This window comes from Mesoplodon bidens (assembly GCF_964165515.1).
Source record: "Mesoplodon bidens genome assembly, chromosome: 3".
In the NCBI taxonomy this organism is placed as follows: Eukaryota; Metazoa; Chordata; class Mammalia; order Artiodactyla; family Ziphiidae; genus Mesoplodon; species Mesoplodon bidens.
Genome location: NC_138178.1, coordinates 165318311 through 165337568, shown reverse-complemented (window position 1 = coordinate 165337568; position 19258 = coordinate 165318311). Strand labels below are relative to the sequence as shown.

The 19258-nt window shown below is 47.0% G+C and overlaps 1 protein-coding gene across 5 annotated transcripts in view; it reads left to right on the top strand.

The window, feature by feature from the left end:
• The window catches only part of TTC7B (tetratricopeptide repeat domain 7B), a 242417-nt gene that overhangs the window by 170819 nt on the left and 52340 nt on the right, over positions 1-19258 (top strand). For 2 of the 5 annotated variants that reach the window (XM_081230318.1, XM_081230321.1), the window contains exons 16-18: positions 3815-3931; positions 10952-11049; positions 17781-17831. In XM_081230318.1, the coding sequence (XP_081086444.1) occupies positions 3815-3931; positions 10952-11049; positions 17781-17831 (266 nt within the window). Of the gene's footprint in view, positions 1-3814; positions 3932-10951; positions 11050-15225; positions 15388-17780; positions 17832-19258 lie in introns of all 5 variants that reach the window. The other 3 variants (XM_081230320.1, XM_081230319.1, XM_081230322.1) reach the window with 2 other exon arrangements.

The window sequence follows — 19258 nt, the reverse complement described above, 5'->3', positions numbered from 1 at the left end:
TGCTCCGCAACGGGAGAGGCCACAACAGTGAGAGGCCCACGTACCGCAAAAAAAAAAAAAGCAGAAGCAGACGGAAAAGGCATTCCAGGCAGAAGGAACAGCATGTGCAAAGACCCAGGGGCACGAAGGAGAGTGACATGCGGAGGAAGTTGATCGTGGCTAGAATGGGGGATGTACCTGGTGGGCAGAGGGCAGACAGAGGCTGAGCATGTGGGCAGAAGCCAGATCATAAAAGGCACTGCACGTGATGCTAGATTTGGACTAACAGGAACATTGTTCGATTGGTATTTTAGCGAGGTTCTATTCTTCATTAATATCCTGTAAGTATTCAATGAGTCTCTGGGCAAAATTTCTTTTAATTAGATTAATGGACTTTGAGCCAGGAATAGGGAACGGGAATAGACCATTTTCCCAGCATGTGATGCCTTACTATATTTAAGAGGAACATCTCACTTAATTTGTGGTGGGTCCTGGGTGATGTGGCCGGCAAATGATCTCAGCCCGGCCATCCCTTTGCCCTCTCTATCAGGTTGTCAGTTCCACAGATTGAAATGCAGTCAGTGCTGGTTGGTCCCAGGTTTTTTGCCTCAGGGTTTCCTCAGTAGATGGAATCTGCAATATCTTTGGACATCAAACGCAGCACATTAACGCTTATCGTTGTTTGTGTACTCTTCACGTCTGTGCCAGTGTAACATGCACCCAGCCAGATGTTCTCGAACAATCTTGAAATGCGTGAGCAGGGCTCGGCAAACACGTTGACAAGTCCCTTGTTCTGTTTTCGGCATTGTTCTCTGCCTTATAAACCAGCCGAGGTCTGGGGAATGGTGAGAAGGAGCACAGTCTCTGAGGCCTCCAATCTCCTGCTTCTCCTTTGCACGCAAGAACATGTCAGAGCTAAAGGCTCCTGGAACTTTCTGCCCATCGCGCTGGACACATCCGACAGTGGCCGAGAGGCTTTGCTTTTTCTCCCCAGCCTGTGCTCTCAGCCCCTCTTCTCCGTCAGCCTCTCCTTCACGCTGCGCCTCTTGCTTCACTTCCAAGTACCTTTCCCACCATTTGGGCTCAGCAATTCTACTATTGTTCTTCCTGTCTGGTTCTCTGAAATCCAGCCCACACCTTTCAACTCCATATCCTGAGTCAAGTGTTTGAAAGCTGTTATTTCATGTTAATTAGAAGTTCTTTTTCCAGCCAAGAAGCCTTGCACACAGAACTGTTCCCCCAAGCTGTGGCTTAGAGACGAGCTCTGGTGTTTTGTACTTTGGTACAGTTAGAGGAATCATGGATAATTGCTCTTAGAGCCGCAGCGCTGCCTGCCAGGCCAGGAAACCTTCCCCACGACTCCGTGGCCCTCCGTGGGCTGGCGAGCTCCGAGCTTGACTCAGCCAGAGGGCTCGGTGTGCCTCTAGAGAACACCATGGTCTCGGTGGGGTCTCCCCTGGCCAAAATTGCTTGGCACCCAGACCCCATCCACGAGGGTCTCTGGCCTCCAAGTAGGTCTCCACCAAATGCTGGCAGGTGACCGTTCGGCAGCTCCTCCTTCCTTTGTAACACATGTTCCAGTTGACCCTTGTCAACTGGACCCATGTCATGTGGGAGATTCTGGTGGAGAAGTACTCCCACCACCTTCTGGACTCATGAAGACATCAGCAGGAGTTGGCTTCCGGCTCCTTAAAAACCCCTCAAGACAGCCTGAGTGGCTGCCATTCCTTGCAGGCAGTTCTGGAAAGGCCTCAGGGAATTTCCACTTCTTGAGGTGTTTTTGAGCAGAAGCCAAGCCCTGTTCTCACATCTGGCCTCACTCTTTACGCCCACCTGCTGGTAGATCAGGGCCTCCATCCATCTCATTACCTGGCCTGGTATTCCATCGTCCTAGGCTTCTGCAGACCCAGGCTTGAGAAAGCTGCAGCCCTGACCCCTCTGAGAGCCACCAGCGCCCCCTTGGGCATCCTGTGTTCCATTTGGAGGGAGTGGTTGGTGCTAACCCATCCTGAGCTTGGGTGGTGACTGTTAGGACCACCCTCATTCCACCTCTCCCGGGGCAGGGGGCGGACTTTCCTCCTCCGAAGTGCCTGCCTTCAAATGAGTAGTGAGGAATTCTCCTATATGTCTAACTTAAATCACTAGAAACATATTTCTTTACCTTCTGCGGTTTATAGAGAAAATAGTCTGTGAGCAAGTGCTGATTTAAAGCCCACTGACCTCAGAGCACAGTTCTAAGCACCGTGGAAGTGAGGCCAGGGGTTCTTTTATTGAAGGGAGATAAAACCCCCTACTGAGAGGGGTCCTTGCAAAGATAACACTAATATTGTTTTGTAAAAGTGCCAAGCCGGGGCACATAGAAGACCTTGAAAAAACAGGAGTTCCTCCCTGTCTTTGTCTTCTTTTTATTAACAACAAACACCAGCTAATATGATACACACAGCGTAAAGATAAAGGTGTGAAAGTGGTACCCATGGAAGACTTATTTGATGAGGTGGAGTTTTAGCTGGATTTAGGAAGAATTAAGGAGCGATGTGGATTAGTAGAGATTAAGATTGAGAACGTGGCATACATTCTTAGTTATGATAAAAACATAGCCTTTGGCCGGTGAATTACATTGGTAGGAGTAAAGGGCCCAGTGGGATCCATGGCACCGAATGGGATGGTGACATAGGAGTGGGCCAGTGGGCAGAGTGTCTTAAAGCAGTGGTCCCCAACCTTTTTGGCACCAGGGGCCAGTTTCATGGAAGACAATTTTTCTCCGACCGGTGGGGGGCCGTGGGAGGCAGCGCAGGTGGTTCAGGCGGTAATGCGAGCGATGGGGGGCGGCGGATGAAGCTTTGCTCACTCGCTGCTCACCTCCTGCTGTGCGGCCCGGTTCCTAACAGGCCGCGGACCAGTACCCCTGTCTTAAAGGACTCGATAAGGAATTTTTACTTATTATTACAGCCAGTAAGGAATCATTGTAGTTTCTTGAGCTGCGAATGAAAATGATTTTTGGAGATCTTTATTATATGACTTCTTAGAGCCGGGTAGGTGAGTGGACAACAAGACCATCAGGACGGTACCTGGGCTCATGCTGGGGCTTTCACAAGGACAGTAGTGATGAACCCAGGGACCAAATGTCTAGAGGGACATAAGTAGTCTTAGGGGGCGGGGCAGCTCTGAGGGGCCACGAAAGGGAGAAGGGGCTAAGCTTAGTGCCCTGAAGGTCTGGGTGGAACGTGAAGCCAGCGGTGGTAAAAAAAAAATTGGGAAGAGGTAGTGGGTGACTATGGGTGACTTGGTGAAGTTCTAGCCCCTACAGAGCAGGGCTGGAGAAGATCAAAGAGGAGAGGGCCTTAGCCCCGAGGCCCCCTTTTTATGTGCCCTCGGTTCAGGCTTTCATCTCCTTCCCATGATGAGGATCATTGTGGAAGGTTATTTGTAGATATTTATGTAGATAATTACATCTCCTGTGTAATTTTGTAAATAAATCAAGGTTCACTTTTGATGCACTTTTGAAGTTTTGCAAATAAATTGGCTTTGTTCTAAAAAGCACGGTCTTAATAAAATCCCTGTGTTCTGAATGAAATTAGCCATTCCAGATACGTTTAACCTGACCACACATGGTGGCATTGTGCCGGCATTGGCCTTGGGGGGTGAGACTTATGCAAAGGCAGATATTGAGCCGGGAGTTCTGGAATCCTCGGCCCTCCTGCCACTGCTTCCCTCGGATCCAGCCTTTGGATGCCCCCTTCTAGAATGAGTACAGAGCTTCTGGCTACTTTGTTGTGTTCTGGTGGGGACTCTGGCTTGAGCTGTGTTCTTTTCTCCCTTTATCTCCCCACCACAGACTACTGTTTTCCAAAGTGAAGTTGGAGTCGCTGTGCCGGGGCCCAGATGAGGCGCTGCTCACTTGTAAGCACATGCTACAGATTTGGAAATCCTGCTACAATCTTACCAATCCCAGGTAAGAGGCCAGCGGCGGCACCTGTTGTGCGTGGTTTTTGCATAGTCCCTGCCTCTCAGTCCATCCCCGATTGGCATTTAGCAGAACAAATTCTCCACCCCTGTGCACCCCTAGGCCCCCGGGAGCCACAGGTAAGAGCAGTGGAGCCTCACACATCGCATTTTTAAGCAGGCTTTCTCTTAGTGTCTGATGAAATCTCCAAATCGTGGGCTTCTTATGCTTTTGTTGCCACGGTGGCCCTCTAGGCTCGCTTCCAGTTGGTCTCCATCTGATTTCTCTCAGCCAGCCATTTATGTAATTCCCTTTGACGAGTCTTTATCTTTCTGGTGATTTATGGATAGACTAGTTAATTATATATTCCAGATGGGGTTCTCACAGTAATATTTTAAAAAGACCTGCATAGACAACAGGCCACATGCTACTAAGGAGAGTAGAAATTGATTTGACATGATAAAGTGTCATTTTCAAAAAGTTAAAATCATGACTCAAACAAATATAAAAGATTAGCACATATAAAACATAAAAGATTAGCACATATGAAAGATTTTACGTACCTCCTTAACTAATGAGGGAAGCAGTAAAATGTTAAGACCCATTCAAAGAAGAATTTGAAAAACAGATTTGCTGAAATGAATTTGCAAATAAATATAAAAACAATAATATTCTATAGAACAATGAAATACATTGTTTGGGGTTATCTTTTCTACGGGGTGGACATTGATTGTATCTCGACCAGACAAAGTTCATAGGTTTTCTACTGGCCAACTCTGCCCCACAGAGATGTGAAAGGGCCCAGCCAGTCGGAGTCAGTCAAAGGCGCCCACCCTGCAGAGGCAGATAATCTGGGGAAGGTCCACTAGTCAACTCCCAGCATGTCCCCGAGAAACACCATCTTCAAGTCTTGAGCAGTGTTTCCCGGCATGTGTCTAGATTACGAAGTGTGCCCTGACCTGTGAAGGAAGTGACTTAATGAAAAGAGACCTCACAATTCAGGTGAATTCAAACAACTGCTCAAACACTCAGAATATTTTTCGAGTTCGCAACAAGATGTATGGACAGCCCACATTCTTCTCTTAAGAGTCAGGAGCCTAAAAATGTATAAGTCAAATTGTAAATGTGTTCAAGGGTGTGGCCCACCCAGTCCAGCCCAGCAGGAGGCGGGCAGGTGGGCTGGTGAGTCGCTGCAGGGCGGGAGGAATGGTGGGGTGGGGTTAGGGACGCAGCAGGGTGCTGGTGGGGTTCCGTGTGAGATCTTGTTTGACAAGTTTCTGCCATTAAAAAAATACATATTCAAAATCAGGGCCCTGTTGAGGTGATGGGTCCTGATGAGCTGATATGAGCCAGAGTTGAGACCACAAGCCCCGTGGGCGGGCGGTGTGGCTAGAAGATGGGGGAGCCTGGCCGGGAGCCCCCACCCTTGCAGAGCCCGAGCCACAAGAATTACACGAGAGTCCCCTTCCTAACCGTAGCCTGTGGCACGTTACCAGGCCCACGGGGCCCATCTTCCTCTTGGTGAAAAGCTAATCGTGAAACTGGCCTCTTCCCTTTTGTGGGTATGTTCTGGAGATAAAGATCATTTTAATTTTTTAAAAAAATTCTGCTTTTCTAAGTCTGTAGGCAGAAAGAGGAAATGTCCATATTTATATCCCCCAAAGTCCCCACTCCGAGACGCAGCAGGATTTGAGGGAGGGTCTTTGCCGTGAGCCCAGCTACAGGCGATACTCCCCGAGCTGGCTGCTTCCTACTGGAGCACATCCCTTTGTCTGTACCCCCTTTAGAAGTGAGAAAATAAATCCATCAGCTTTCCCGTTGCCAGTTTTCTCTCAGTTCTCCACACCTCTCCCACCTCCCCACATTTCTTCCCACTTAGCAACCAAGAGCATTGCATGTGAGGAGAAGAAAAAATAGCAGAATTGGAAAGCTTTTTAAAAACACTTAACCAAATGCCTGGGCTGTGACCGTACTTGCTCGGCTCCCTGAAGGATCCTTCAGGGCCAGGCAGGGGGGGGACCCTGGCTCCGGGCGCAGAGTCTGGCTGGGGGTGGGGGTGGGGGTGGCGGTGGGGGTGGGTCCACGGAACCGCTGTCTCCAGCTACTCCCAAAGCCTCGAGGTGGGGGGAGGGGCTGGCAGTCCAGCAGCCCCTTACTGAGGAGTTTCCTGTTTGTTTTTTTAACTCTATTTTCTCTGGGATATAAATAACTGTTTCTCCCGTAGCCCTCACCAGTGTGCAAATTTAGACATCCTCCCCAGTACGGTCGGGGAGGGCGTGACCCTGGCAGTAGAATAAAGCAGAAGAGGGGAGGGCAGTGTCTTGACGGGGACAGCACACCCCGCAGTTCTCCAGACAAGGGCGGCTCGGGGGCCCAGCAGCCTCAAGTCGGGTCACGCGGGGTTTTAGGAGAGTATAGAAACGCATGCACAAGTGGGTGAGAAGCAGCCCTGCTTAATAAAAGACGTGAAAACTGAGCAGAAAGCATGCTGGCAGGGGGCGGTTGCTTTCCAGCTGGAGAAGGTCCTCACTGACTTCCGGGCTCAGGCGCCCGTGTTTCTAAGTGTGCTCAGCTGTGAGGGACCTGTGCTCACCCTCCCAGGGCGTCCCACTGCTCGCCACCCCCAAGAGCCCCACCCAGGGGCTGGCACAGGCCTCCAGAGCGGTGGGACAAGGGGGCGCAGAAGAAGACACGGGCAGTAACAGGGCCACACGGAGACGAGACCTCGCTTCCTGTTCTCTGCGACCCGTCCCTCCTCTTCACTCTTGCTTGAAGGAGCACCACCCTCTGGGCCGGTCGCCGAATGGAGCCTTAGGCCAGAGAGCGGTCCCCGCAGGCTGAGAACGCTTCTCCTGCTGTGAGCCAAGGGTGGGTGGCGTTCTCCTGAGTGTACGTCTGGCAAGGTGTTGGTCACTTCAGAAGCCTGGGTTTATTTCCTGAGGCCTGCAGTTTGGCGTGCCTTTAGGACAGAAATCCGCCTCCGTTTCATCTTCTCTCCTGCTGAAGTGCACAGCTCCCTCAGCTCTTGTCCATGTTGACTTGGCCACTTAAGACAGTGTGACTTCTGGCCAGGGCCTCGCCAGACGGTCCAGCGCTTCAGCAAGGGATGCTGTACCTTCTCTGTGCCAGCACCGTACTAAGCTGTTTATACATATGTTCTCCTCAACCCCTGCCTCAGCCTTGCAAGAAAGCTACTGTGCTTTCCACTTCATAGAAAATAAAAGTGAAGCTACACTTCACTTTTATTAAAGAGCTTGCCCTAGTTTTCTCAATTAAACAACTAGTAGAGCTATTATTCAAGCCCAGGGCTGCCGAACATCAAAGCTCTCTCCATCACCCATCCTGCCTCTCTGAATTGACAACCAGCTTTTTTTCCTTTATTTTTATGTTTTATTATTAACTACTTCTTCCCCCTTTTGTCACGCCCACTTAGACCATCTCCATCATGTAGCCATATGATCGGAAGAAAAGTTTTTCTTCCCAAGTCCCATTTCAACCACATTAACGAATAGCATATAAACATTTTTTTAAAAGACAGTTTATTTGCTCTAACCTCAGCTGGAAATTGGAAACCCCATTTTTTTTTTTTTGGCTGTACGCGGGCCTCTCCCATTGCAGAGCACAGGCTCCGGACGCGCAGGCTCAGCGGCCATGGCTCACAGGCCCAGCCGCTCTGCGGCATGTGGGATCCTCTCAGACTGGGGCACGAACCTGCATCCCCTGCATCGGCAGGCGGACCCTCAACCACTGCACCACCAGGGAAGCCCCGGAAACCCCATTTCACACTAGTAGTCATCCATATTTTGGTGGAACTTTTCTTTTTACAAAGTGTGCTCTCATTCATCTTCAAAGTAGCCCCATAAAATGGGCAAATGTCGTGTTCCATCAGACCCATTTTACCGATGAGAAAATTGAGTTTGGGAATGTTGAGAACTTGCCTTGATTCATGTAATCCAGGCTTAAGTTGCCTGGGAAATGTTCTGGTTTCCTATCCAAGGCCCCTCTATTACATCAGTATTTATTGTGTGCCAGGCACTGTCTCAGAGCTGGGAAAGGACAAAGCTGTGACAAGGACCCCAGGGTTCTGGCTCCCAGTCCACCATCAGCTTGCCTCTTGTGTTTAATCTCTGTGTAGCTGCGTTAGAGGATTTCCAAGAGAAGCTTCCAGTTTCCAGGATAACTTAACCATCAGTACAGTATACTCTGGATTTTCAGTCCTTATTTAAGGGAATAGAAATTACCTGGGTGTGTACATCTACGTATGTGGATCTCTGCAGCGTATGTGCGGTGGATTTGGGGTTCCTTCCAGTTTCCTTCCCCTAAACCCTTTACTAACACCACTGACCAGGAATGGTTTTCCTTTCCTGCCTGTCATCCTCCTTCGGAGGTGGTCCTGGCACCTAAGGGCCAGGCAGAGAAGAGGTGAGGTGACTGAGCTGTAGGGGGAGGTGGTCCACGGAGGTGCCCAAGCAGATGTGTACCAGAGGGAGAGAGGAAGGCTTGCGGGAGAGAGGCTGGCCAGAGTGAGAGAGCGAGGCCAGGCCTCCCCCGTCCCTTTCTTCCACATCCTGTGGATCATGGCAAAGGCAAATTCTGCACCATATAAACAAAGAACTAAAACCTGCTTAAAGCATCCAGCAAAATTCTCAGTCAGTCACAACAGAGTGGAAATGAAAGCATCTCCATTGTGAATAGTTATTTGTTGCTATATAAGCAACAGATACTATGGAGATAAACTAAGGAATGTAACCAAATATTGTTTCTCAGCTGGTGGAAGGGAAACAGGTCCTGTGTCCCTATCATTGGCTGAGGTTCATAAGTTAAGATCTTCGTTTTAGTTGGGGTTTATAACATCTGGAGTAGGAGGTCCTTAACTCAGCTTCTCCATACCTACCGTTGCACCAGACAGCTGGGAATAAGTTGTCTCCAGAAGTTAGCCAGCCTTGTTAACCCCAGATGCATGTTTGGAGGCATGGTATTTATAAGGACACCTGGCGTGTGTCCAGAAGTTATAATTCTTCTGAATGTTGTGTCTCCATGACCTCAGTGCAGCCTGACACACTTCCGTGTGGGAAGACAATCCTTATCCGCACCTCACAAGGAAGTCACTGAGGCACAGAGAAAGGGGCCTTGCTCAAAGTGACCTTCCATTAGTGAGAGATGTGGGATAAGAACCCAGACCTGGTTGGGTTCCAGGACCCAGCATGACATGCAGCAGCCAACCCTGTGCTCTGATACTTGGTGAAATGAGAAGCCTGGAGGATTGTGGCTGAACCAGACATCTCCCATCCACTTACTGTGATTTGGTCCACTGAAAACCCAGGCAGATCCTTCCTTGGCAATTCCAAGACCTCATTGTGTGTCCTGGAATCCCCAAGGTGATGAAAAACTTCACTGTATTTTGAGATAAGATCTTCCGAAAAACTCCTAAGTGGGGAGCCATTGCAACATTCAGATAATTACCTCTTTGTAATATTTTTGTAGTATTTTTTGTAATATTTATATTAAAAATACATGCATGAATAGATCAGTGCTAGAAATATTCAGTTGCTAATGTGATTAATGCAAATTTGCATGTACTTTTATGCTGTCTTCTGCTCAGAGATATTTACTGTTTCTCAGTCATGGAAATAATTAATAGAACAGATTCCAAAAAGCATGTATCCAGTGATGTCATAAGTATAGGCTGACAAACCAGTCTGTACTGAAGCAAGTTTCCTTCTGTTTCCTGTGGATTTCTCTAACTACATCACTGGATGTGGAAATTGCAGCCTGCAAACCATATTAAGTTTCATAGCAAATCTTGTTTGTACCACTTTTAGCAACAGCTGCATAGAGGAAGGAAATTGTGTCCCTTTATTGTGGAATTTGAACTTCTTAATGAAAAAAAACATTTGTAGAGCCCCCAGATTGGGGAAAAAAAATGGATTCAAAGAAAAGCATTAAAGGCTCAAAGCTCAAGAGACAGATATGCATCTTTTGATAGAATACCATGATAGAGGAAAAAAGAATGCAATTGTTGAATCGTTTTTACTTACAAGCTTCTTAGAATTAAAAAAAAAAAAAAAAAAGTTTTTCTGAGCCAAGGGCCCTTAACGGTGTTTCATTCCCCTTAGTCCCGATGTGGTCTCCCACGTGACTCGCCCAAGGAGTGGGGCTGATCCAGTTACTATATGAAGGAGCAGCCTGGAGGGGGGGCTTCAGTGCCGGAAGCTCATGAGAAGCACCGGCCTGGAGGCTGCTGCCAAAACGCGACTGTGTTCTCTCCAAGGCCCAGCCTTCCCAGCTCGGGAACACTGGAAGGGGGCTGTAGCTGCCACTCTGCCAGCACCGAGCTCAGTGTAGGGCCTCACACCTCCTCTCTCGTGTCTATTAAATAGAGGTATCAACCACGCCATTTATCTTAAAGGCTTGTTCTTAGGACACAAACGAGGCGGTGGCTGTGATTACCCTTTGAAAAGGAAGGGCCAGTGGTTCTTGAATTTGGCTATGCATTAGAACCATCTGGGCAGCTTTGAAAACCAGAAATTCTGATTTATTTGGTCTGGGGCAGGACCCAGGCATCAGTGGCTTTTGGAGATGCCCTGGGTGATTTTTCTGTGCAGCCAGGGCTTAGATGCACTGGTGTAGAGCATTGGTTCCTAAAGACAGCTCGAGGATGATGTGTTTATGGGCTTGATGAGCCTGAGACTTACCAGCACAGAATGCTCATCAGTTTCCCCCACAGGGTGGATGGAGAACGTGGCTCGAAGTTCTCATTTTTGTGTCTAACAATGACACAAAAGAGACGAAAATCAGCTTGGGTCTCTGGGCGCGGTTTAAGCCGTGTTTGTGATACGGATCCTGAAAGGAATCCCAGCCCAGGCCGGGCGGGGAAGCAGGATGGCCGGTGATGAGTGGAAAGGTGCTGAAGAAGCTCAAAAAATGAACAGAAGGTTTTGCTGCATTTCAGGAGTCGGGATTGGTTGACTCTGTTTCCTTCCCCTGCCCACCCTTCAAATGACTGACATTTGTAGCTGTGTTTTGCAGTGATTCTGGACGTGGGAGCAGCCTCTTAGATAGAACCATTGCTGACAGACGACAGCTTAATACAATTACTTTGCCAGACTTCAGCGATCCCGAGACAGGTGAGAATAAAAAGCCAGAGGGGCCGAAATGGTGTCAACCAGAAGGGACATGGGGCCTGGCCCCAAACCGCGCGGGATGAAGACCATCAGGGCCTGGGGTGGGAAGCAGTCCTCACCCAAATAGGCTAAACTCTCACCTGAGGTGCATTTTCTCCAGTGTCTTTTTTCAAGTGTTTGTTCACAGTGGGGGAAGTAATATTACTTGCCCAACACAGCTCTTTGAAATCTTTCTATTTTTCCCCTTGCTCTTGGAGCTGAAAATTTGAAACTAAAATTAGACTGTTCCCATCCCCATCAAGCTTCCCCTCTGCTTTTCTGTTTCTTTCTCTTTCTTTAGATTTCAGACCTTGCTAAAATCAAGCTTTTGGTTTCTAATCAGTTGCACATATGAACTCACACAACCCCACAAAAAACCCTGCAGGGAGAGGCAGGTGGGTTTAGAGCTTCTGAATCTACTGACCCCACGAGGAAGCCTGTGGCACTTACTGCCTGGGAGCAGATATTTACACCTCAGTTATCATTTGTGTTTCCACAGTTGCCTAAGTACAGAGCGGTAAAGATACCTCTGTAATCTCCAGAACTCCAAACAAGTAACTTTAGTAGTAATACTGACCTTTCAGTGGCAATTCGGAGGACTCGACAGACCCACAAAATGTAAAGAAATTCACGGCGCTTTGAGCCTCAGGGGTGGTTCCAGAGCATCATTTGGAAGCTGGTTTTGTTGCTTCTCCCGCCACCCCAGAGGGCCCTGGGTCAGGCTGAATCGCTGTCTGGGTACGCCTTGTCTTCTGTGGGTTGATTTCATGAAAGGAGCCTCCGGGTCTTTCTCCTGCACGGTGCCAGGTCCCGGCTCCTGACCAAGCCCCTCCAAAGAGCCAGAGAGCAGCCCTGAGGCGTGCACAGCCATCCTTGGAAAATCTCTCCCCAGGTGGCAATGGGAGCCGGGTGTGGTACTCACCCAAGCCCGTCCTCACAGCTACCTGCCTTCCTGTGCTAGTCTCCCTTTTATCAAATTTAAAGTCGGCTGAAGAAGCCTGATCCCAGGGCCCTGGGGCTCCTAGGTCAAAAGAGTGTTGGGCATTGGAAGCAGCATGAATTATAAATTAGTGCAGTTTAACCGGGCTTGCAGCCACTGCTCAAAATGCAGGCCAGCTAGGCCACAGAGAAACTCGCCCCTGGAGTAGCCTGGCCCCTGGGTGGAGGGGCAGTCATTGGTGGGCTTAGACGGCGAACCAGGCAGTCTCTGACCTGGGATGGCACAGCAGAGTTCTGCTCATGGTCCAGACCTGCTAGAGGGATGTGTGTAGCCCCCCTCGCTGCAGGAAAGGAAAGGTCAGGCTGTCAGGACTTCGCCACTGAGAGGTGAGGCTCGGACCCCGGGGAGAGAAGAGAGGGAGGTAACATTCACTACGGCTGGCTCACAGCTGCTGTGGCTGCCCAGGGTCAGCTTCCCCTTCTCCCCTACCCCCAGGACCCTGCGAGGACACTCATACTACATTCAGACCCCCTTCCCCTCCAGCTGATCGGGGAATTTAATTTCCCCTGAGGTCTGAGACTTGCATCCACATCACATTAAAAACAGACAGTGGGAGAAAATGAGTGAGGCCCTTGGGATTCATTCTCCCCTTTGCCCCTTGGGACCTTTTCCCCAGAGCCTCCAGGAGGCTCCCACTTCAGGTTAAACATCAGGTGCCGTAGCTTCCAGCCGAGGCGTGTCTCCGTGGCAGAGTCGGGGGTCGCTGCCCCTTGTCCGTAGTGGATACTGCTCTCCCTCACTCTGGAGCCTGGGGGGTTGGAGCCTGGATCACTGGGGCAGGTGCCCTTGGACAACCGGAAAAACCACAGCCTCCCAGGCGCTGGCCAGTGACCAGTTTATTGTGTTGGTGTGGTTGTATGTCCACACGACGCCCTCCAAGACTCCTCTCACCGGCCCTGCCCCCACAGCCCCAGATCGTTGCTTTTCACACCACCAGTTACTTACCCAGGAGGCCAGGAATCAGAGAAACGGAAGGCCATGTTAGCAGGCCTTATCAGGTGCAGACTGATTATAAATGATGGTAAAACATTCTGAAGTGATCGTTTAAATCAGAGAGACTTAAAAATTAGGAAGGCTCGCCTCTAAATGGAAAAGATGCCTCCATCTTGATTAATAAAGCCCAGGTTTATATAGTTCAGCCCGTGGGTGGTCGCAGGAGGGCAGCGGTTCTTATTAGTGCATCAGTGGGGACTGCCTGTCTCGTGAACGACCCACAGATTTGGTTCAAACTCTGATTCCGAAGGTTCCATAGAGATGTTTTGCTTCCATCCCTGCCCTTCCATCTTGCCTTTCCCTAAAGATAACCATTTTTTATTAGCTTTTTGTTTACCCTCCCATGCCGATAAGATTAGATCTGATTTCCCGTGTCCCTTGACTTGAAAATAGCATACCATATGCTATTTTCCACCATACGTGCACCATACGTGCCGCACAGCCCCTGTGACGTGTCCCTTTACACATGCCCTGAGGATTCCTCTGCATCTGTTTGGGAGAACGTCCTCAGACTTCTGCAGTGCTTCTCTGCTTTTCGAAATGCATCCGACAAAGAGCACAGCCGGCAAAGACGTGTGGCCAAAGCTGAGGTGACCTGCCACGGTTGTGATACTGCCAATTCTGAGTCACCCAGTGTGCAGTAGACTCCTCTGTGAAGCCACAGGCCCTCTTGGATTGTTGTTTTTGTCTTCCAGAACTAAAATTTATTTCCTTTTTTAAAAAATTTTCTACTGTGGAAAAATTTCAAGTATACCAAAATAGAAATACTCGTATAACGAATCCCCATGTACCTACCAGCAGCCTTCAACAATTCCTATTCTTTTTTCCTGTATCTCTGCTGTCCCACACTTAGTTTTTGTGGACTATTTTGAGGCAGATCTCAGACATCACATTTTGCCTGTTAAAATTTCAGTGTATATGTCAAACAGATAAGAGCTCAGTTATAAAAATATAACCGAGATACCATTATTATACATCTGGGTCATTATAAAGTACAGGCTCAGTGTTCTTGATTTTGGAAAGTGAATAATTAACTGGGGTACGGTTTTCCACCTCTGAAATTGTCCATACGCAGATCTGTGCTATAACGTAAGGGGAACCCATGTCTAGAAGCTTTGGACTAGCTGAGTCCACTGCGGCTAAAGAGTGGACATTGGTTTTATTAAATGGATGTGGCAGACTGAAGGAAAACCCTTAAAGAATATGCTTTCCCTTCTAATATCACCTCTGGGTCCCCTTCCCCCCACCTCTGTCATCCAGTAGGTCCTAGCCACCAAGAGAGAGGAATCAAATGGGGTGACAGTCATTTAACGTTGGAGCTTTGAATCATTGCCTTTTTTCAGAATACGTTAGTTCCTTAAATAGAGGAGGAAAAAGAATTCTTTTTCTTCCTTTTGCCTTCAAAACAGGATGTGGAGTAAGGAGATTTGTCTTTAATCATTGGTAGATATTACCAGACACCGATTGGTAGTAATGATTCTTTTACCTTGAAACTTTGATCCATTTTGGCTGGGAAAAATTTAAGTTTGTCACTGCAGTGGTTCTCCCTACTGCTGTGCATCTCTCCAGCTGAAGGCATGGAAGTGACAGTGATAGATTCCTTTTCAAAGTGCCCGGCCAGTGGACCCAACCGTAGACCAGCTTAGCAAGCTTAGACTCCACTGTCACGACTCGGGGACCTGACCCATTGTTGCACCTCAGTGTCTGCACCTAGAAAGACCTTAGTTTTCAAGTAAACTTTATATAAGTGCTTCTCATAAGAAACAAATCAGGGAAAAGTCAAGTTCTAATCCGTTCCAATTGAAAGGCAAATAGTTTCTTTTCCTCCAGAATGTCCTGGGTGTTCTAGGTTAAAGAGGTATTATGTTCAATGGATCATACTGCTGAACCTGTGCCCAGGTAAATGAGATGTTTTTATGCCGTGGTGGTGTTGCAGAACAATTAAATAACCAGTAGAAAAAACAGCAAATTTGTTTTCTTCGAAAAGCACTTGTATTCTCTTGTCAAGTAGAGGAATGATTGTGTATTACATGACCTCATTTTCTTTGCAGCTTATGTGAGTATATTAAAAGCCAGTTTATTTTTTTCTTTGCGTTTCTAAAGTTTTTTTGCCTTTATCCTTCTTTTTTTCTCTTTCACTTTTTTAGTGTCAGATTCCTCCTCCTCCTCTTCTCTTTCAAGAACCGAATCTTCTCTCCACCTGTTTGTATCTTCTCATCTTCATTCTCATCCCAAACCCGATACCTTTGTGTGGCCCCCGGCAGCTCATTCAGTCAGTGACCCAGGTCCCCGCCAGGAACCCTCTCTGTGTAAACATGGTTTATGGTTTTTTTCCTTTCTTGTTAGATCTGCTTCATTTGGCTGATGTTTTATTTTCTGATAATCTTCCTAACTGATAAGCTGGGTCGGAAACTCCATCAAATTTACCTGAGAGAAAATCTTGCTAGTTTGAAAATCCAAAAACTCTGTGGGCAGAAGGAGACCTTGGTGCCCAAGTTCCAACCTCCCTTTTAAAAAGTAAAGGAAATCTGTTTAGAGCAGAACCAATAGAAGCTTCTCTGGAACATCGCTTCTAGTTCTTGGGGACTTCTGTGCTTTCCTGGAGTTGATATAAATTCATACAGATCTCAGTTTTTAAAAAGACAAATGAGAACATTTTGCAAATAACAATTTACTCCTAATTATTTCTGGTTTTCAGTTTAGAAATTAATTCAACAACTATATAGTAATCAAGGTAGTATTCTAAAGATATCGGTCATATGCCTTTTAAGTATGTGGTCCTCAAACCTGACTGTGCGTTAAAATCACCCAGAGAGCTTTGAAAACTGCAGATTCTCTGGGCCCTACCTCCGGAGCTTATGATTCAGAAGGCCTGAGGTGGGGCCCAAGAATCTGGCTTTATAAAATACCTTCTTATGATCCCGATGCCAGTGGGTTGCATACTACATTTTGAAAAACAATGCTATAAATTGTTTTCTGTTTGCAAGGAAGGAAAATGTAGGGCTTGTGTCATGAAACTATGCAGGGAAATTGAACAGTATCTTAATCTAATCTTGATTTTAAATAATAGGGAAATTTGAAAGTCTGTTTTAGGGTGTTCAGGAACCTGTCAATGGAAAAAAAAAAAAAAGATCCCTGTATTGAAATGAGACACTGGTTGATAAAGCCCTTAAACGGCACCTAAATATGGATCTCACCAGGAGATCCACCCTTGTCCTTCCACTCATTTATTTAATGTTCACTTTACCCGCAACACGGCCAGAAAATTTCATCTCTATGTCCATGATTTAAAAGGGCTTATCTTTGTTCCAAACACTCAGTTATATGCTAAACAAAAGCTCATAAGGGGAGCTGCTGCCAGAAAGAACTACTTTCCCTAATGCGCTTATCTTTCTGATGGCAACCTGCTGTGTTTGTGTTAAACACACACACACACACACACACACACACACAGTCGGGCAGAAAGGAGACTATGATCTAAAATAAATAATTCAAACCAAGAAACACTCTGACCTTACTTATCTGCATATTAAGTGTTCTGAACTCAGCCTCAACGGCAATCCCAGTTTTATGAAATGGAAGATGAAGATAAAATGTACAAACTGCTTCTGTTGTATTTAATCCGCTTCTTAAAATAGACATTTTCCCTTTAATATGATGCCTACGGGCAATTGCCAACTTTGTTTTTTTCTGCTTTGGTTTTTCCAGAAAAAATTGTTTATTCCATTGACTTTTGCCCAGTTTTTGGGGGTCTTAAAATGGGATCTTACTGTTCTAGAATAATGTTAGATGTTCCCACTGCCCCACCCTTTCTCGTTTGCACAGTGAACCCACCTACCTCCACACCCTGCCAGTAGTTATCTTGTTGCATCCCAAGGAGCCCTGTGTCCCTTTAAACCTCTGAAGATTGAAGTCCAGACTCTTCTGGTGGGGCACCTTATATCAGATTTATTAGCAAATTGTTAGGGTGATGAGCACCCACTGAGCTTTCTGCTGAATGTAATATGTACCAAGCAGGTGCTCAGTTGTTTATTCTCTGTGAAGCTCTGAGTCATCTTCCATCCTTAGGGAGTGCATAGCCAGTAACCAGGTGTTTTAAGTAAGACTGTTCCCCTCCCCCCCGCCCCATAAATACAACATTTAGTTAGAGAAGGGAAAACATAACATACATTGCTAGTAAATGTAGAATTTCTTGATTAAAATTATAATGAATTTGAATCCCAACTCTTTCCCTTAGGACACATAGCCAAGACCTGAAGTTTTATGAATTTCTCCCTCCAATCCTTTACTTCACAGGATTGAAAGCTAGCCCAACCCTACAAACTGTTGGAATCATGATTAGAGTTAACGTGTGGAAAAGATCTGAAAACTGCTTGTTTGATTATGTTTCCCTTCCCTTTGGAATTTCCTGCCCTGGAAACAAAACACATTACATGAATTGGTCAGCTTTCATGTGCTGAGTGAACATTTAAATGTGGAGGGGAATGCCTAGTTGGCCTTTCTTTGCTTTAAAAAAAAGAAAAAAGAAAAAATCATTGTTAGTGGAAAAACATAGGTCACTCTTGAATTGAAATCTGATTCCAGACAGCCAGACTTACAGTTGGAAGGTTATTAGAACTCCATTTGCTTTTTTAGCCTTAATTTTGATTTTTCAAATGTTTGTTTCTTCGTTTTAATTTTTGGTTTGATTTGTTGTTCCAAGGCAACTCTCCAGAAGTACACTTTCATGGTTTTCCCTCCCTTTTTTCAGTTAGTAAGTAGTTTACCAATCTCTCTGTGAACTTTTCTGAGGGTCTCCAGAATCACGCTGACCCCACCATGCAGTGTGTGTTGTGGCCGTTGATCAGGAATGTTGAGATGGCTTGGACCTGAAGCTGCCACCCGCTTGCTCACCCCTCCCGCTGGGGCCCAGCTCTCCCAGTCTCTCTAATGCTTTCTGCAGCTCGGGTGTAAACACTGAGGAGGCACCACTTGTCTGGGAAGGACTACAGAAGAAGGCATTGCAGGAAAAATGCCCGAGTAGGGGCGCGCAGTGGCTTGGTCAGCAACCCCACGGGGGCTGATCAAAAGTGTGAGACGTCCAGCCTCCCCAGTGCGGCTCATCTGTAAATCTGGCGTAGAGGGAACTAGTTGAATCTTAAAATTCCTTTCCAGTTCAACCATTATTGCTCATAGAAAACAATTCTAATAATTCGTTTTCCTAAAATAAGCTAATCAGACATCATAAAACTTGAACTACTTCTACCAGAATTTAAAGCAGACTAAGCAATTCCCTTTAAATATGTTAAAGTGAGGCTTGACATATGTATACAAGGGACTTAACTATTTCCATAAAAACAGCTCCAAGTCTCTCGAGGGTCAGGAAACCTGGGTTCAGGGGCCAGTTCTGCAGAGGAATCCGGGCAACTCATTTAACCTTCCTGGCCTTAGCTTCCTCATCTGTAAAGGTCTTAGTTGACTGATTATTCTGTTCACACACACCTTTGGGGTTTGCCGGTAGCTGATCCTGATTTCAAGCCTCTGCCAGGTGCCTTTCTCCCCGAGTTGCAGCCCGGACTCTGTGGCCTCCAGAGGGCAGTGACCGGCCAGGTGGGTGGGGAGAGCCGGACTGGGATGCGGCCGCCAGGACCCCCACCCCCACCCCGCGCGCTGCCCTCACTCCTGAGACCTGAGGGCCCCAGGCGCCCCCAGCAGTGAGCGCCCCAGCAGTCATCATTCTGGAGAGAAGCGTGGGTTGAGGTTTTATTCTTCTCTCCAAGAACGTGCTGACTTTGGGTGCACAGCTTCATTTTTCATATCACCAATTCTGGGGAAACTGCTGCTGTCTTTAGGAACCAGGACTAGAGAACAGACATTAATGAGAAAACATCAAAGGAAATAAGGTGAGAAGTAAAGCCAAGGTAGTAGTTTTGTCTCCTTCCACTGTGGCTGGCATTTTATGATTGACTTCGCATTTTTCTAAGATTCAAAAACATCTGTCATGATCAGGAATTGACTAGTCAGGTGGTGAATTTCACCCTCTGCTACTGCTTAATAGAATAAAGTCATTTTTGTCACCTATATGTGAAAAAAAAAAATCACTCTAGTGATGACCCCACTGCTTTCGAGGAGTGGCAGCTTTAAAAATTCAGCCCTAATGATTCAAGTATAAACCTTTTCTTGCCATTTTAATTAAATTAA